Source organism: Nuphar pumila, chromosome 9 (assembly GCF_984573655.1).
Source record: "Nuphar pumila chromosome 9, dmNupPumi1.hap1.1, whole genome shotgun sequence".
Lineage (NCBI taxonomy): Eukaryota > Viridiplantae > Streptophyta > Magnoliopsida > Nymphaeales > Nymphaeaceae > Nuphar > Nuphar pumila.
Window position 1 is genome coordinate 32,094,050 of NC_143257.1, and position 20,682 is coordinate 32,114,731.

Below are 20,682 nucleotides of genomic sequence, written 5' to 3' on the forward strand. Positions count from 1 at the left end.
AGTTTGCCTCTTGTCAGCTTGCGCTCCTTGAGCGCAACTTCAAGTGTATAGTGTATATCGTTTCACTTATCTTAAAGGTCTCGACACACACTTATGCACTTCAGTTCTCCAAAGACATCGTCTTAGGTGCAAATGTAACGCTCCGAAATTTAAACCCAAATTTTTGAGGATTTTTTTTTTTTCTCTTAGCGGAAACAACAAATGATTCCAGGGTTAAGTATTTTAGGACGATACAGGAAGGTAAAAAGCAAACCACACCATTTATTTTTATTTCAATAATAATAGAATCCAAACAGAGTTTATCACAAAAATTTCAATCAATCAAAAAAAAACAATTAGGACCGCCAGGGAACAAATAAATCCAGTCATGGTCAGCGCCTCATTCTGCTTCGCTCATGGACTACTCTGTGCCTGAAAATGATAAAAATTATATGAATTAGACTACCACGTCTAAGTAGGAAAAACTGTACTCTTAATGCAGGTATGTCATGAATCTAGTATGTGATGTGTGAATCTTTCAGCTTATTAAGAATCGTACAAAGTAGAGTATGCATCAGCAGTAACCGACATATATCTAGACAGGCATGCAGATTATACAACAGTTATAATTAAGCAATTTAAACATCTCATGCAATTTCAACAATTAAACAAGACATTAGAACAGGTTATGCAACATAATAATTAAACAAGTATTTAAACAATTAAACATTTTATGCATCACAATGACCATCATGCAATCGTTCGTATAGCAGTCCCAATACGGATTTGATTATCTCATGTCTACTCATTTCCGGGCGTCATTTAATCACAAATTTAGAACATGCTGGAAGAATATAAACCGGTCTCACTAATAACTCCACTCACGGTGATACCTAACATGTACTAATTTATGTTTATCTTGTCTTATCCCGTGGGTACACACGGGCCGAGGCAACCATCACAGAAAAGAACGTTCGGGGGTATATTATTCAAAGTTGTTTTATTAACCCGAACATTCTAACTGTGACTGAAATCCTAAGGGAGCGATCAGTGACCGAGAGAAACTCCCAAAGGCCAAAACCAAAACAGGATGCATCCCTAACTTCTGCAGAAGAGTAAAGAGCTACCACCTAGGACATATTGGTAGTCTGGGTCCCCTAACTCCGAGGACTGGGGACCAACGAGTCACTTCAGCTCGAAACAGTAAACATGTCCCCGGAGCTTTGTACCACCTACCCTCTCCAAGGTAAGCCCAAAACTGAGTGGGTTAATCTCTTCATTTAATTTATTTCCCGAAGTACAGGGCATTTACCCAACTTCCTTCTACTACCACAGCAGTAGAAATCCCAACCTTAGTCAATACACCAAGGTTATAGAACAATCCCAATCCTTTGTCCTATTGATAGCATAACCCACCCAAATTGCTCCGGTGTCTTTAACTCAGACAAGCAAAAAAATATTTTATTTTTCATTGTCATGTGGACTTACATCATAACTTCGATGGCCTATGCAAGACCCTCGATACACTGGCTGGACATTCGTATGTCCACCACAAACCGACCCATAGATTCGGTTGTCGAAACATAATTATTATTATTGTTTTATCCTTTAATAGTAAATGGTCGCCACCCCTCCATGTCTAAAAAAAAAATGGCATGTATTTGAAAGCTCGACCAACAAACAAAAGCACAGCTGGTGCCTTGAGATTCAGTGACACTACTATATACACTTCTCCCAATACACCCTCATTTCAACACCCCCCCCCCCACGATATGCAGTTTTTTTTTTTTGATCTAATAATTTCAGAAATTATGTAGGGTCTGAACATAGTACCTCAGAAAAATACACAGTTTCACATACATGGGAATATTGACAAATAGGCCTCTAAATGGCCATTCGAACCTTCTAGATGGTGCACACATAATAACATTTGAATATTTTAAGGAATATGAAATTTGACCAACATAATTTATGCAACAACTAAATATCAATTTATCTTCCCAAGCTACTATGCAGTGAACCAAAAATTTTCATGCAGCTTATTATGCAACTAATCCTCACATTCAATTTCCCAGTTACTATGCAGCTTATTCTATAACTAAACATCCATATAAATTTACTAGTACTATGCAGTTTAATATGCAACTAAACCTCAATTAAGATTACTCTATACTGTGCAACTTAATATGTACTAAATATCAATGTAGGTTTCCAAGTTACTACACAGTTTCATATATCACTAATTATCAGTTTAAATTATTATGCATACGGTTGCTCATTTCTTAGCTTGAATGTGCAAGTCTATAATTCTGTGAATAACTATTCAGTCTAGAGATATCATAAAAAATATGAATCTTGAGCAGGTTACAATGAAACCTTATTTCAACAACCAGACTTAAAGAAACCTTCTACTATGTGTTTCCCTGTACAACTGGGCAGAATATAGTCATTGCATAAATGGACGAAAATCATAATTTCATGGAAGTAGCCATCCTCAAAGTTTCAATTTTCGCATTACCACAGCATACTATATTCAATATGTTACTTGTTGACCCTAAGTTGCTACTACAGTTAAGCAAGTAATAACAATTACACTAATTCAAACAAAAATGGGTGTTCCTTCCGGCAAGTCAACATCCAACAGGAAGTTCGTTTTTATGATCAGTGATAAGATGGTTGTTGGAGACCTTAAGACTCAAATTGTATACTTTAACAACTGTCATAAACATAGCCGATTCTCTAAAATTTGTTATTTTTATCAAAATCAGCACATGAAACAGGGATGGAAATGGACTCTAATGACCAATATAAACAGATCGTACCCCCCGATTATGATCCTTTATACATCCAAAAACAATCGGACCTTCTTTAACATAAGATTGAGCTAGAAAACTCCTAATCCGAGTTTATTCCATGCTAATATTGCAAAACCCCCAAATCTGAAGTAAATTTCCGCAGTCATTGGAAAAACCCCAAATGCAACCCCCACTTCATGCGATAATAAGATTTCTTTCTTAACTGACCCACATACCCGGATGCACTCAACACCAAACAATAAAAGTACCGATCTCCTACCATTATTCGGCGAGGGTGTTGCGGCATCCACGAGAGGGTTCGGTCGGCCTGGACAGCACCACTACCGGCGAGGTTGGCTCCTCACTGCAAGGCCTCGAGCTGCGGCTTGGGATTGGAGGGGGCTTCGAGTTTTAGAAAGGTAGAAAAGGGTGAGAGAGAGAAAGAAAGAAGGGGATAGCGAGAGAAAGGAGAAAGGGGTTCGGGGGTCCCTCTTTGTAAGAGGGAGGCCACCCGAAAAGGAAGGAAAACCTACCTTCCCGGCGGCTGCGTGTGCTCCCCCACCTCCCCATCTCCTTATGTGTTAGGGTTCGGCTGAACCCTAACACCCGATGTCTCAAGGGAGAAGGTTTCCACCTTTCAAAAATCTTTTTATCGGGCAACCCATATCGGGTTGCCCTTTTTAACCCCTCTTTTCATTTAACAGGGTGTGGGTCGGGTCCGAGTCCGAACCACGACCCGCGATGCCGGATCCGATTGCGGTTTGGATCCGGGTAGCGTGGATAGCAGTGGATCCAGGAGTTGGATCCACTTGAGTCCAACCAGGGTTTAAAAAAAAAATTATTAATACTTATTTATTTATATAGTATTACTAAAATACTCAAATATGCACATTTTTCTTTTGGATCCAATAACGGATCCCAGCCCAAATCCACAAAATTCTTAAGTTTTAGTGTAAAATTTGTGGTTCTTACAGCAAACCTATTTTCAAGATGTATAGCTTGTAAAACAGGGGTAGCGGTCGGACCTCCCAAATTGATGTATTTGGGGTAGATGTGTTACAACCTTGGTTTGCCTATTCGATACGACCTAGATAACCTCGTTTAGGACCATGTGCATGGATGGGACAGGGATCCTAGCAAGGTACTTGCGCCATCACTAGATCGGCGTTACCTCACCTCTGATACGAGACCTAGTTTCTAGGCTTTCTGGTTCAACCGAGATTGTAGTGCCTTCCTTTGTGAAGGTATTGTTGGATCTCTTACGAAGGATCCATGTTCCTCCTCTTGTAGTTGTACCCTTAGTCACATACGATATGTTTGGGCTACGAGAGCAGATCGAGAGGTCTATAGTAACCTCTAAGCGTGTATTGACACATTAAGCTAATCCTATTATATTGATTTTCGCCTAATAGGCAGATTGCTCGCGATTGTCTATAGGATCCGAGCACGATCAGTTGGAACTGAATGGGTTCACTGCGGGCTTCTATAAAGTAGAAGCATTGGGATTTTCTGCGAGAGATCCATACCCCCTCTTATCATGGTTGTACTTTTGAACAGGTACGTTGCGCACTACGATGAGTAGGATGAGAGGCTTATGTCTGCCTCGAACATGCAATGGCATGTGTTTGAGATCACAAGAGTGATGTTTCTACCCTCACTGAGGATTGACCCCCTTTTCATCGTGATTGTATATGTGAATAGTTACGATCCGTACTGCTGTGAGTAAGATGTGAATTGTGTGCTTGCCTCGAACACGCAATGGTGCGTATAACTCACTTAAATAATAATCATGCGCCTTTACAGGCAAGATGCTCGAATGGGTTGAAAGACCAGAGCATGAGAATGGGACGGAGGTTAAGAAACCCTCCGTCATGCTCATTCGGGACGGTTCATCAAGAGAGAGGATGGATGGTACAAAACTCCGATGGACAGTCATATATGGCAATCTCGAGCAAAGATCCGACCTTCCCCAGTCATCGGAGGTTAGGGGAAATCCTTCGGGCCACTTCTGCAGAAGTATGGATGCGCATCCATTGGGCCTTTGTTTGCCTTTGGGGATTTACTCTCTCGGTCACAGACCGTCCCCTTAGAAAGCGGACTCAGTCAGTCATTCGGGGTATAATAAAATACATAGCATAATGGACCCCCGAATCGATCTCGGCTGTTTCTACGTTTTGCCTTGTGCGTACCCACAACGGCCTGCTCAGTAATGAGACAAGATATAACTTATGCACATGATCATGAGATATGCATGTTATGACGTGCGTTGCTGGCTTGCTTGTTAGCTCGGTAGTTAGGTATGCTACTCGTTGAGCTAGGTACGCCTGTCGAGGCGTTACCCTTGTTGGTTAAACTACTTACGCAGTTCTGTGCTTGGTGATAACTAGCTTCTCATACTGGTTGATTGCTTATCCTGTGTAGCTTACAAATTGTTTGTGATGCAATAGCTTGTGCCTCACGATTAATGTAGCTGTTGGCCGATAGGCTGAACCATATAATGGTACTTGTATTTATTACGAATGTTGTTATGAATACCTGTCTTTTGCAATTGCTTTTGCTTGGCTGGTGGATAGAGTTAATACTCTTCACCTATTATATTTGTGAGATTGCTATAGTGGTCTGTTCAAGCACTCTGATCCTTCCTGTTCTTTAACGTAGCTGTCTGTTTTACTAGAGCTTCGCTTACTCCACAACACATTTGGTTAGATCTGCTAGTCTTGCATGTTTCTGCTTGAGCTAGCGTTTATCTTACTTATTGCAGCTTCTGCTCTTTCTTGTCCTTTGCACCCCTACTAGTCTGTTGTGTGACTGACCCATTTTCATGGGCAGGTGGTGAACAGGTTGAGACAGCTTGCGATGACATGATGACGCGATACATTCAAGGGAATGCCCTTTCCTGACGTTGCGCTCCTAGGGATACTTTTGATAGATGTGGTATAAGATTTCTTTGAAAGCATCTCTTTTGATTATAACTTTGCATTTCTAAAACTGTATTACCAAAATGTGGTTCTTCTTTTCATTTCAATAAAATATATATTTGAACTACAAATCGGTTTGTAAGGGGGAATCTGCTATTGGTTGTAATGTGCTCAAGGTCTAGGGACTTGTTGTTTTGAACCTGATCTTCCGCTGAACTTCTGTTTTAAACTCTGATAAATGATTGATTTCAAAGCTTTCAACCTTTTTCATAAAAGCTTTCAAGTCCACGATTTTGGGGCGTTACACCACTACTTGTTTGATTGTTGTTTCTTCAAAAACTAGGAAGTCGCAACATGAACTCACGATACAAAAAAAAACTCAGGGCCCAAATATCAGGGTATCATGGCTGAAATCAAAACATTGATAGATTAACACATTCACGGCTGAAATATCAGGATAGAAGCACTGATATCTTTCACACATTCACGGCAAATCAGAAAGCAAATAGATTAACACACAGGAGCTAACGTGGTTCAGTGCAAACTGTACCCATGTCCACGATATCAAGGTCTCACGCCATGAAATCACGAAAAAACATGGCCCAAACATATGCAGAATCACCAACAGCAACCGCAAACTCACCAGGGAATGAAATAACCAACATTCGTCAACACTTACCAACAGCAGAGTCAACCTGGAATGAAATAAGACTCGGCAACAAAGAACCACGACAGGAACTCACAGCGAAGAAGAAACTCGGCAACAGGTAGTCACAAAAAAAACCCCGAGAAGCTACCAAACCCACAACAAGCATCCACGACTAGCAACACACCCAGATCTTTCATCAGATCTTAAAAAATTTTTTTTAATCGCTAACCTGATTGGAGAAATAGTTTCATTAGATAGAAGTTTGATCACGATCGAGAAAACTTCCATGATCGACTGTGCTTTGATCACACTCGATCATGCTCCCACGATCACGATCGGCTATCAATCACGCTCCCACGATCGGCTACGCTCTGATACCATGTAGAAGATGCACCAAACCCTAGAGAGAGAGAGAGAGAGAGAGAGAGAGAGAGACGGCTGCACAGGAAGAGAAGACTCGATACTTGTTATTAGGGTCTCTCTCTATGTTAAATAGAGAGGCTTAAAGAAATAATTACAACCAAGTCCATAATAAAGGCAAAATTACAAATAGCATTAAATATAAAAGAACGTCACTTAAAACCACCTGTCTTCAACACTTTACTCGTATATAATTGAATTTCTTTTCTGCTGGAACTTTATTTCAGTTTAAAACCTGTGAATCTTACTATTCGTAAGTACGACTCAGTAAGGTAAAAGTTTGTATCTAAGTGGTTGTTAATAGACGGTAGCTCAGTGATAGACATAACTAATCCCTTGAATATGAAACATCATTCTAGAAAGATTTTGGTTCATATGAATTCCCGTTGGTTGTCTTTGGAAACCTCTGAAATTGCATACTTTGAGTTATGCTGTAACGACCCCAAATCATACCCCTTGAAAATGCAGATTTTTTTTTTAAACAAGTGCAGAAACAATCTCAGAGACCGGGGGCCTTTACAGTTAAACACATCCACCACCACAAGAGATCTTATACTCATCTTTCACACCAAACCAAAACAAACCAAACTTTATTTATTCAAATGTAAAGAGTCTGAGACATAATTAATTAAAGGTAAAGAAAGCAAAAAAGAAGACAAAAGGAAAGAGCCACGCCGTCCAAAGAATTTGCCATGTAGTGTGGTTCCTTCGTGACTCTTCTTAGAAGCAAGTCCTCCCCACTAAACATCTTAGGCTGCGAAAAAAACCATAGAAGTAGGGTATCAAAATCGAAATCCTGAACACAGGTATTTCTAATGAAACAAGTGAGCATAACGAATACAAATAAGATTTCATGCAATCATTTAGAAGAAAGCAATTATGATAACTTCATAGTTTCAATTAAGTATTCATGCAACAGAGAATAATTTCTAAGCATGAAAAATCATTAAGCAATAGCATGGATCACAATTTAAGCAAGCAGAACATTTAGCATGCATTAAAAATTAAACCTCATGCATTCACCATCATGTAACGATTAAGAGAACAAATAAAATATGCAAGTTCTAATGCATAGCAGGGATATGCATGATTTCAATGCAATGCATGCATAATTTATTATCTCTAGTCAAGTTTTCTTTTATATGCATGTCCCTGTTAGGATGCACACATTTTAAGTTTCTTTTTTTAATTATTGTTGCCCGCGGATACACCAAACGAGTAAAATCCTCGAGGTCAAGTAGGGTTCCCAGGGTAACTTAGCACATAATTTGTATTTTATTACTGAGTTCCAAACTTAACACTCGACCGATATATGAAAACAACACCATCCATCGGAACATTGAAAAACAACATCCAATGACGAAAACACCATAAAAAATCAACATCTATTGACACCACTTTTTTGGTATACCAAAACAATAACAGCTGTGTCAAACACACCACCCCTAGGCAAAGTGACGGACTCTCCCTAAAACCGTGGCAAAGAGAAAGAACCTCAATACCGGGTTCAGAGGCAACAACAACGCACACGGAGTTTTTGTATCCTCATGGTTTTCCCAAACCGCAACATCCAAGATTCCCACACTAAAGAAGGGACATCAAGGAAACATAAATTACACTGTTCTTTACTTTTTTTTTATCTTGTTATTAATGCATCTCTTTTACATTTGCAAATCAACATGCAAAATTAATAACATAAGCTTGCAAATCAACATGCAACCATAAGCTCGCAAATCAGCATGCGCAGCTCTTCACGGTCTACCACCCATGGTAACAATAGAACAATGCAATTAAAACCATAATATAAATGTGATTTTTGCGATGCATTTAAACAATTAAAGAAAGAGCAACCAAAGCTCAAGGATCTCCAGGCCTGTGATGATTCATTTAGACCATCGATGCATCATACGCAAAAACCATAACTTGCAATGTATGCAATGAGGTCAACATGCTTCCAAATGCATATTTATATATGTCAATTTAACCATGCACATGATATGTCACATTCATATGCATGTGTTCACCATTCATGTGCATGTGCCTTTACGAAATCATTACACATACATGCATTCACTCATGAATCATCTCAATTGGGACAAGTGAACAACTCATGCATTTATGTACATGCGAAACACCCATCAATGCATGTATGCACATGCATTTGAAACAAACTTCATATAGTATGATGCTTAAGCACGTCACATCAAGTCAAAGCATATAAATAAATCCAAATCTTGACATGTCTCGAGAACCAAAATACATGCACACCATACATTTTGGAAAGTTATATGCACATTCAGAAATGCAAACATGTATCATGTCATAAGCATGTCAAATGCATGATTTCATTTAGTATTTGTATGCATGCTTTCCTGCAATACCCACTGAAAATAACTATGTGAACACTCATGTAACCATTCACATGTAGACACATTTCAATACCATGTAGACTTATGCGTAAGAAAATAGCCATGTATTAACATTTTTAACTCAGCATAATATGTGTTTTACATGAATAAGACACATATTCACATCCCTGGCTAAACCCAAGTTCATAACATAGACAACCACAACCACATTCTAAAAATAATAATTAGAGGTTTATCCACAACCTGTAATTCAGGTTTTATAATCATAACTAGAAAATTATCATATTTACATTCAAAGTCCTAGATTATACGTATTTAAGAAAAAAACTTAGATTCATTTGACTGTTAAGAAGACACATTTGGATTGGATCAGATCTTGATCCAATCCATAACACCGCCTAAGGCACGCGCCTCTAGGCGGTGGCATACTTGTAATTACATTCCTTTTTTATTATGTATTTTGTAAAATGTACATTTTAAGTATAAATAGAATGATACAAAGGGGGAGATGTATTCTGCGCCCCACTTTATCTCTCCTCTCTTCCTCCCTCTCAGGTTTTCCTATTTCCCTCTCTATCTCTCTCTCTTGTTACAACCCACATATATCAAAATCTTACATGGTATCAGAGCAAGGTTCGGGCTGAAGACATATCGTGCGGGATCCCTCTCTTGATCGTAAGTTCCTCTCTCCCAAAATCCCTAAACCTCTCTCCTTCTTGCCGTGAATCCCTCTTTCTCTTTCTCCCAAATAACCCTATTTCTCCTCTTCTTCTTCTTTCTTACCGTGAAGATCTCCTTTTACTCCGAAAACACCATCTGTTTTTGTCTCCACTGTGCCCTAATTTCTGCCCTAATTTTCAATCCGCCCCTAATTTTCTCAAATTTTGCCCTAGTTTTACCTTAAATCCCTCTATGGCTGCCCTCTCTTCCAGCTTTCTTTCTCAACTTATCTCTCAAAAACTCAATCAAACCAATTATTTGACGTGGAAACGTCAAATCATCCCCTTTATCAAGAGTCATCGGCTTTATGGCCACATTGATGGCTCTCTTCCTGCACCACCTGAGTTCAATGTGACTGATGTGAAGAATGCTGCCGGGGAAGTTGAAAGCACATTAACTGAGCCTAATCCGGATTATGATACATGGACGGCACATGATCAAGCTCTTGTTGCTTATATCACATCAACCCTTTTAGATGAAGTGCTCGCAGGGATTGATGATGATCTCACTGCAATGGAGTTGTGGCAGGCCTTAGCCACAACATATTCCCAAATTTCTGAAGCCCGATTTCTTCAACTTAAGAGGCAATTTCAAGATTGCAAGCGTGGTACTAGATCAGTTTTGGAGTTTATGACTGAACTGAAGAATATTAGTGATCAACTGGCCATTGTGGGACACCCTATTAACGATAAAGACAAAGTTCAACAAGTCCTAAGTGGGTTGGGACCTGATTTCGATGTCTTCTGTACTGCTTTAGAGGTGTTGTCTTCCCTTCCCTCATTTGAAGATCTCAAGGCAAAACTGCTTCAACATGAAGCCAGCCGATTGCAACGTCAGGACTTATTGCCGCATGGTCAACACAATGTTCTTGTTACAAACACTTATTCTCATCCAGGGAATCGTGCTAGAGGGTTCCATGTGCAACCAGGGACGGGAAGAGGAATCCTTCCTACTCCTCAGGCTACCACACAGGGCAATATCCCACGGAGGATCCCTACTTGTTTTTATTGTAACAAAAAGGGACACGTAAAGTCTGAGTGTTGGCACAATCCGCAGAACAAAGGCAAAGGGGTTCGACGCGATAACATGCAGACGAGTTCACATGTGCCAGGCAACCATATTCCTCCAGATGTGCAACAAATTCTTATGACTGCTATGTCCAAGATCAATTTTAAACAGAATGAGGAAGGAACTTGGTATGTGGACTCTGGTGCAGCAACTCATGTGACTGATAATGCAGGTAAACTTTCTAGTGCTCTCCCTTATTTAGCTCAAGGCTCAGTTGTTACAGGAGATGGATCCCATCATAAGATATCCCACATTGGAAATGCACAAGTGTCTTTGTCTCACTGTTCTTTACCCTTGAAAAATGTTCTAGTTGTTCCAAATATCAAGAAAAATATTATTTCTGTCTCTAAGCTTATTGATGATTCTAATTCCTCTGTTGAATTTACTCCATCTTCTGTTTATGTCAAGGATACTCGAACCAAGAAGACATTCGCTGAGGGTGTTCGCAAGGGCAACATGTACGTTCTTGAGGAAGCTCCAACAGTGTCTGCGTCAAGTGTCTCTGTTCCGTCTTCTCCTAGTCCTCATCCTGTTGCTTTAACAGAGTATGATAGGTCATTCATTTGGCATGGCCGTTTAGGTCATTGCAGTCATTCTTTTATTCGTGATCTTGTTAAGAATGGGTTCATCCCCAAGTCCAGTCTGAGTCCTGTCAATGAGTCAGACATGTGCTCTAATTGTCATATTTGTAAGAGCCATGCCTTGCCTTTTCAGTTGATAAATAAACGAGCATCCAAATTATTTGAGACAATATATTCTGATGTTTGGGGACCAGCTCCTCTTTCTTCTTCTTCTGGGAGCAAATATTATGTTGTTTTTATTGATTCTTACTCTCGATACACTTGGATTTATTTTATGAAGCATAAATCCGAAGTGTTTCACTTGTTTACTCAATTTCATGCCTTAGTCCGCAACAAATACTCCTCTAATATTGTGCATTTCCAATGTGATGGTGGGGGAGAATTTATCTCAAAAGAATTTACTGAGTACTTACTAAATCATGGGATCACTAGACAGATTTTCTGTCCACATACACCTCAACAAAATGGCATAGCAGAGAGAAAACACAGACATATAGTTGAATCTGCATTAAGCATGTTACATAATACTGGCATCCCCATGACTCTTTGGACTGAAGCTTTCCATACTGCCGTATATATCATCAATCGTTTGCCATTGTCATTACTTGAAGGAAACTCTCCATATTTCCTTTTACATCATGAACACCCTGATTACAATGTGCTGCGGGTTTTTGGGTGTATTTGTTATGTTCATGTTGATGTCTCTTTACGAAACAAATTTCAGGATCGGGCTATTATGTGCAGATTTATTGGTTATTCTGACAGTTATAAAGGGTATAGATGTTACAATCCCAAAACTGGGCGTGTACACATTTCCCGTCATGTTGTTTTTGATGAACTCAGATTCAAGGACTCGACAGACACATTTGTGGAATCCAATGCTGATCCTGAGACTTATGATCCATGGCTAAGTGCTGAAATCTTATCTCCACAGGGTGATCCACATCAATCTTCGGCTCCAATATGTCATGACACTTCCTTTGCCTCATCCCAAGTTGATTCAGAACCATCCACATGTGATCCTCGACCATCTGGATATTTTTCAGGGATGACCTATAGTAGAAGGCTTCCCTCTATCCGTGCTTCAGACACAACCAATGTTCTTCCACGCAGATCAGAACGGGTGAGACATCCAATTGACAGGTGGGTCAGCTATGACAATTTTTCTTTAGATTTTCAGATCTTTATGACAGAGGTGAACAAAAATGAGGAGCCCAAGAGTTATGATCAAGCCTCTCAAGATAGACGTTGGATTGATGCCATGAATGAGGAGATGTCTGCCTTGCATGAATGTCAAACTTGGGCTCTTGTTCCTCGACCAGACGGGAAAAATGTAGTGAGTTCCAAATGGGTTTATAAGATTAAATATAAACCCGATGGCAGTGTTGATCGATACAAAGCCCGTCTTGTTGCCAGAGGATTCACTCAACAATATGGTGAGGATTATGATGAAACTTTCAGTCCAGTTGTCAAGATGGGGACAATACGAGTTATTCTTTCACTGGCAGTGTCATATGGATGGCCTTTATATCAGTTGGATGTGAAGAATGCATTTCTTCATGGCTATTTGAAAGAAGAAGTATATATGGAGCAACCTCCAGGGTATGCATCAAGTGATCCTACTCAATGGGTTTGCAAACTACAGAAGTCATTATATGGGCTCAAACAAGCATCTAGATCATGGTTTGACAGGTTCTCTCTCCATATTCAGCAGGCTGGTTTCACTCGAAGCGCTCTTGATCATTCTTTATTCTTATATCGGTCAGGTGAAACTGTAACTTGGCTTCTCATATATGTGGATGATATAGTACTCACGGGAAACTCTTCCTCTCATATCGCTCATGTTAAAGAGGTCCTACAAGAGGCTTTTAAAATGAAAGATCTTGGCGAGCTACGATACTTCTTGGGGGTTGAACTTGATAGAAAGGATAATGAGATGACTCTCACTCAACATAAGTATGCTCTTGACATATTAAACAAGGCAGGGATGTCGCAGTGCAAACCCATAAATACTCCCAATGTTCTTAATTCCAAGTTGCGTGCTCTTGATGGAAGTGATGCATATCCTAATCCTCGGTTTTATCGAAGTATTGTTGGCATGTTGCAATACCTCACTTTTACCCGTCCTGACATAGTATATGCAGTAAATCAGGTCTCTCAATTCATGCATGCTCCCACAGAAGAGCATATGGAAGCAGTTAAGCGGATTTTACGCTATCTCAAAGCTACTATTGGAGATGGCCTCGTTTACACAAGGTCCTCAAATGTCTTGGATGGACATCATCTTTATACCTATACTGATGCTGACTGGGGGGGTGATCCAGATGAGAGACGGTCTGTTTCGGGTTATTGTGTTTTTCTTGACTCCAATCTCGTCTGTTGGAGTAGCAAAAGACAACGGGCCATTTGCAAGTCAAGCACAGAAGCAGAATATAGAGCCATGGCTGCCGGCACTGCTGAAGTTGCATGGTTACGACACCTCCTTGGAGAACTCTTACTTCCCATTGCCAGCTCCTCCTTCCTTTGTGATAATCAGAGTGCTATTAAAATGGCTTTCAATCCCATCTCTCACAGTCGTACCAAACACATAGAGATTGATCAACATTTCATTCGTCAAAAGGTTGAAGACGGGGTCATTTCTCCAACATATATTCCTACATCATCGTCGGTTTGCCGAGGACGCGGAGGAAACACGATGCGATTTGGGTGATCGTGGATCGACTCACTAAATCAGCGCATTTCCTCCCTATTCGGCTCAGTCAGTCACTGGACAGCTTGGCAGACCTCTATGTCAGGGAGATTGTGAGATTGCACGGTGTTCCTATGTCAATCATCTCCGATCGTGACCCGAGGTTCACCTCCAGGTTTTGGGGACAACTGCAGTTGGCCTTGCGCACGAAACTGAAATTCAGCACCGCTTTCCACCCTCAGACCGACGAACAATCTGAACGCACGATTCAGACTTTGGAGGACATGCTGCGAGCGTGCATGTTAGACTGGAAGGGAGAATGGGACTCTCATACCGGGTTGGCAGAATTCGCGTACAATAATAGTTATCATGCGAGTATCGGTATGGCCCCGTACGAAGCTTTGTACGGGAAGCCTTGTCGATCACCTGTTCACTGGGATGAGGTTGGTGAACGGATGTTAGATTCACCTATAGTGCTACAGCACTATACTCAGCAAGTGCAGATGATCAGGGAACGTTTGCGTACCGCGCAGAGTCGGCAGAAGTGTTACGTCGATCGTCGACGTAGAGAGCTCGAGTTCTCAACAGGAGATATGGTTTTTGTTAAGGTATCTCCTACAAAGAGCGTTTTCCGTTTTGGGAAGAAAGGAAAGCTGAGTCCCCGGTTCGTCGGACCTTTTGAGATCCTGGATCGGATCGGTGAGGCGGCTTATCGTGTTGCGCTGCCTCCTCAGTACGCTCAGATCCACGACGTCTTCCACGTATCTATGCTGAGAAGATACGTTCACGACCCATCACACATCATTCATTATGATGATGTGGATATCCAAAAAGACTTGACGTTCGAGGAAAGACCAGTGGCAATCGTTGACCGTCGAGACCAAGTGCTCAGATCGAAGACGATTTCTCTTGTAAAAGTACGTTGGCAACACCATGGAATAAATGAATGTACATGGGAGCCTGAGTCGGATATCAGGGAAAAATACCCTGACTTGTATTTTGACCAGTGCATGGAATAAAAATTTCGCGGACGAAATTATTTTAAGGAGGGTAGGATGTAATAACCCGTAAAAAAAAAAAAAAAGGTTAGGATTCGGGTCGGATCCGGACCCGGACCCAATTGAGGCACCGACTCCCTCGTGCCTTCTTTAGAAAATAAGGCAGGGGGTTTCAAATACGACCCCCCCCCCTCGTTGTCTCTCTCCCTCACCGCCTCCCGACTCTCCCTCGCTCGTCTGCAGCCGCCACTTGCGACCCCTCTCCGCCGCCGACCACCAGGTACGTTCTTCCTCCTCTTCTTCTCCTTCTTTCCGTCTCTCTCTCCGATCCTTCCCCCCTCGTTTCTTCGTTACACAGGGAGGGGAGGGCTGAGCCTCCTCCTTGCTTTCGTACGACAGGCGAGGGGCGGAGCCCCGTCCCTACTTCCGTACGGCAGGGGAGGGGCCGGGCCCCTCTTCCCTGCTCTCTGCTACGGCAGGGGAGGGGTCGAGCCCCTCCTCCCTGCCCCTTTTTGTAGCGCCAGCAGGGGCCTATGGCCCCTGCCTTTCTTTTACGCCAGCAGGGGCCATGGGCCCCTGCCATTCGTTTGCCAGCAGGGGCCTATGGCCCCTGCCTTTCGTTTGCCAGCAGGGGCCTATGGCCCCTGCCTTTCTTTTACGCCAGCAGGGGCCATTGGCCCCTGCCATTCGTTTGCCAGCAGGGGCCTATGGCCCCTGCCTTTCTTTTGTCAGCAGGGGCATAGGCCCCTGCCTTTCGTTTGCCAGCAGGGGCCTATGGCCCCTGCCTTTCTTTTGTCAGCAGGGGCATAGGCCCCTGCCTTTCGGTTGCCAGCAGGGGCCATCGGCCCCTGCCTTTCTGTGTGCCAGCAGGGGCCCTTGGCCCCAGCCTTTTTGTTTGCCAGCAGGGGCCGATCCCCCCTGCCCCTTTGTGCGCGAGCCTATACCCTTGGTCGACAGACCCGGGGAATCTTTGCAAGCTACATCGTAATGGGGACAGATCATTACAAATGTTGATCTCCAGCGAGGAATTCCTAGTGAACGTGAGTCATCTGCTCACATTGACTACATCCCTCTTTGGGCGGCAAGGCTCATTTGGCCCTGCCCCATCTTTTTTTTTTTGAGTCATTTGGGACGGTTGGTCCCAGCTCTATGTATTGGAGAAGTTGAGTCTTTGCCTTGCTTTTGCTTTTGTCTGGACTTGCATGTTAATATCGCATATTTGCAGCTACGACGGATCTCACTCGCGCTCCGCGACCCGAGCCGTCAATTGTGTACGTCCGCAGACGTCAGCAAGCTCGTAACCCTCCAAGGTAGGGGAAGATTATACGGAAGACTTGGATAATTGAATTAAGTTCAATTAAACTAAAAAATGATCAATAAATGAATATATATATATATATATATATATATTTATACGAGTATGCACTTAACTCAAGGACGCGGTTTCGCGATCCTTGCCCTTTTCCTTATGTCAGTCTATCCTTGCCATCATGTATCACGTTGAGATCTCGTGTTGCATTCTTGCTTATGGTTTGTATGTGCCGTCACACATCGTGGCGAGGTTCAGCGTTGCACTTCTGCTTACCGCCTTTACCTTGTCGTCGCGTTTTGCGCCTAGACTCTTGTTTTTTTATGTATTATTACTGCTTTGCTATTGCAGATGCCGCGCAGGTTTTTGCTCTTTGCTTATGCCTTAAAGGCATCCTCAGGCATTCACCTCTCTCTCTCTCGCGACGAGAGTTGAGATAGGAGCTAGCGTAACATCCCCGTCTAAGGAGGGGGATACCTTGCAAGGATCCTGACTCCTTGAGTATGCAGTCCTGCAGACGAGTTGGAGTTTCTGTTGAGAAACATGTTTTCCCGTCTATCGAGGCCGGTGTCGAGTCATGCGAGGCATGTAGATACCCCGATAGCGGATGAGGTTCTAGAAAATCGCAGGCATAATGTTGGCACAAGGTACTGTTGTTTCAAAGGATATAGTAAAGTTGATAAACTTTACATCTTTGTGAAACACTCCTGTTGATGCTTCTTTTGAGGAGCTATACCCCCTTCATCCTAGAGTACTTGTAGTCGTGCACGACACGTCTAGTACTGCGATGATCGGATGAGACGGTCGTGCGACCTCGAACAGTGCGAAATGCATAATGCTGGAATCACATAAATGGCCTCACATTCGCCTTCACAGGCAAGATGCTCGAGTGGTTTAAAGACCACAGCATAGAGTGGGTCGTTAATTAAGCAACCCCTAACGTACCTATTCGTTTCTAATGGTCTGTCAAGGGAGAGGACAGAGCGGTACAAACTCCAATGGACAGGTTGTTAACAACCACCCTACGGGCAATGATCCGGCCTCCCCAGTCATTGGAGTTAGGGGAAAGGGGCTACAATAGTTAGCTCAACACTTCTGCAGAAGTTGGATGCATCCGTGGCACTGCCTCCTTTGGGGAATCCTCTCTCGGCTAAAGCCGTCCCTCTGGAGCGGACTCAACTAACTATTCGGGTTATTCAAAATACATAGAATAACAGACGCCCGAACTAGTCTCAGTTGTTTCTACGTTTTGCCTGCGCGTACCCGTAGGCCAGTAATATCGAAACATAAAGTCTGTTCACACTGGTTGTTGAGTAGTGAGACTCGCTTGCACCACTGACTCGCTTGCACCACTGACTCGCTTGCACCACTGATTCGCTTGCACCACTGACTCGCTTGCACCACTGACTCGCTTGCACCACTGATTCGCTTGCACCACTGACTCGCTTGCACTACCTATTCGTTTGCACTACTTACGCGTTTGCACTATGTACCTACTTGCATTGCTTACCTGTTTAACTGCATATCTGCTTTAAACTGCGTAACCTACTGAATTAAAGGTACATAATTCAGTTTCCTTGTAGTCTCTCTTGTGCACCTACTAGTTTTTTTTGCGAAACTAACCCATTCTATGGGTACAGGTGATGAATAGGTACTTCACGGGCGATGGCGCGATGGCAAGATGGCTTCAAGACTTTCTTCTTCCTGCTCTTAGCTCGCGTCCTGATGTTTTTGGGTCTTGTAACGGATTTTCCTTTGGACATCCGAATTTTGTACTTTTGAAACCTTCTTTTAATGAAAGTGCCTTTTTCAAGTAGCATGGGTTGTATGTTTTGGTTCTTCAGCTAACGTGCCCAAAGTGGTCAACTTGCTTTTCTAAAATTAACAAAAGGATGGTCTTCCGCTTATTTCTTAAACCAACTCTGAAATAAAGAGATTCTTTTAGTCTCTTGCCTGTTTTATGAAAGGTTCAAAAGTTGAAATTTTGGGGCGTTACAACACAAGGCTCACACTTGGGCAATTCAACCTCTTCCTATCGGAAAGAAGACAATAGGGTGTAGATGGGTGTTTAAAATTAAAACAAAAAGTGACGGGTCTCTTGAAAGACATAGAGCAAGACTTGTTGCAAAAGGATATTCTCAAGAATATGGTATAGATTATGAAGAAACCTTTGCCCCAGTAGCTCGTATGACTACAGTTAGAACTCTAGTTGCTATAGCATCCATTCGAAAATGGCCGATATATCAGTTAGATGTTAAAGATGCATTTTTGAACGGAAACTTAAATGAAGAAGTATATATGGATCCTCCCCCTGGTCTATCTATTGAAAAAGACATGGTCCTTCATCTTCAAAAAGCCCTACACGGGCTTAAACAAGCCCCTAAAACATGGTATGATCGGTTCAGTGGTACGATATTAAAACTTGGATTTAAATCTTGTTACACTGACACTGCTCTTTTTGTGAGATCTACAGGTACCTCATTGATCATTCTTCTTTTGTATGTTGATGATATGATCATCACAGGGAATGATCAAAAGAAAATTGAAACATATTAAAATTTTGCTTAAAAAATCTTTTGATATGACTGATCTTGGTTTTTTGAGATACTTTTTAGGAATTGAAGTAGCCTACTCACCAAGAGGATGTATTTTATCTCAAATCAAGTTTGCAGCTGATATTGTTGAGCGTTCAGGAATCACGGATACAAAATATGCTGATACTCCTGAAGTAATAAATGTGAAAATGCGAGCTGAAGATGGAGTATTATTAGATGATCCAACCCCTTATCGACAACTTATTGGATCGTTGATGTACTTGTCCATTACAAGACCAGATATTGCGCATGCCGTACATTCTGCAAGTCAATTTCAACATGCGCCCACAACCGTCCACATGAGTGCAGTATTAAGAATAGTTCGATATATCAAGAAAACTATATCTAAAGGACTATTCTTATCCTCTTCCTCATCTTTAAGTCTTATTTCTTACACTGATTCTGACTGGGGAGGAGATCCCAATAACCGTCACTCAACTACTGGCTTTTGTGTGTTTTTAGGTGATTCTCTCATTTCTTGGCGATGCAAAAAACAACAGAAAGTGTCTTTATCCTCTACGGAAGTTGAGTACAGGGCAATGGCCACCACAACCACTGAAGTTGTGTGGATGAGAGCACTACTTTCCGATATGGGTGTTGATGTCTCAGAACCTTCAAAGCTATGCTGTGATAATAAAAGTGCCATCTATATAGCCAACAATCACACATTTCACGAGCGAACAAAACACATTGAGATGGATTGTCACTATGTTCACGAAGAATATTTGAAGGGGACCATTACATTGCCATATGTCCAGTCCGAATTTCAGATTGCAGACTTCTTCACCAAAGCTCTTCCACTACCTCAATTTTTGTATCTTCTTAGCAAATTTTCAGTGATTTCCCCATAAGTTTGAGGAGTGTTAAAAATAAAATTGTATCCAAATACCCGATAAGGGTATTTTTGTCTTTTATCATATAGTACAGTCCACTAGGGACTGAAATGTAATTTAACATTATAATAAATAAACTACCATACAGCTTAGGCACAACAGTCAAAATATGACTGTTGGGCAGCAATCCAACTAGACGTTGGACTGCCACCCAACAGTCATAATAATGATTGTTGGAAGGCAGTCCAAAGAGCTGGACTGCTTCCCATGTGTTGGAGTGAGGCTCTATAAATAGAGCCTCACTCCCTTGTTATTCCCCAATGCTTTTAGAAGCATTTGAGGGTTTTCTCTAGAATTTTTTCCATCTTATAGGCTTGTATGCCTCTTGTGTTGTTTGGTATTTTTATCTCTTTTGAGATTGTATTTGGTCCATTAGTGACCAACTTTAAGTGAGTTTATTAAAGCCCTTTGTTGGCATTGTGTTTGTTTCCCTATTGTTCCATTGTACCTTGTCTCATTACAATACCATGTTAGAATTTTCACCTGTACCTGTATTGAGAAAGGAGAGAGAGAGAAACGAAGAAGAGAATGCAAGAGGGGTCTGCGGCTGTCATGATTTTTGTGTTAAAGAAATCGTGATCTAACTTTATATTTATATTTGGATGTACAACATGGGTCTGGATCTATTATAATATCCAGACCCAAAACAAAAGTAACAAAACGTACATACAAGAGAGAGTTGTGGGTCGGGTTTGGATAG

General features: G+C 41.7%; 1 protein-coding gene across 2 annotated transcripts in view; it reads right to left on the reverse strand.

Annotated features, from left to right (window-relative positions):
- Positions 1-20,682, reverse strand: part of SAMC1 (S-adenosylmethionine carrier 1) — a 205,286-nt gene that overhangs the window by 36,404 nt on the left and 148,200 nt on the right. The window contains exon 11 of one of the 2 annotated variants that reach the window (XM_090017642.1): positions 7,456-7,515. The exons of the other annotated variant lie outside the window; for it this stretch is intronic. Coding sequence (XP_089873768.1) covers positions 7,511-7,515 — 5 coding nt within the window. The 3' untranslated portion in view covers positions 7,456-7,510. Of the gene's footprint in view, positions 1-7,455; positions 7,516-20,682 lie in introns of those variants that run through there. 2 annotated transcript variants of the gene reach the window in all.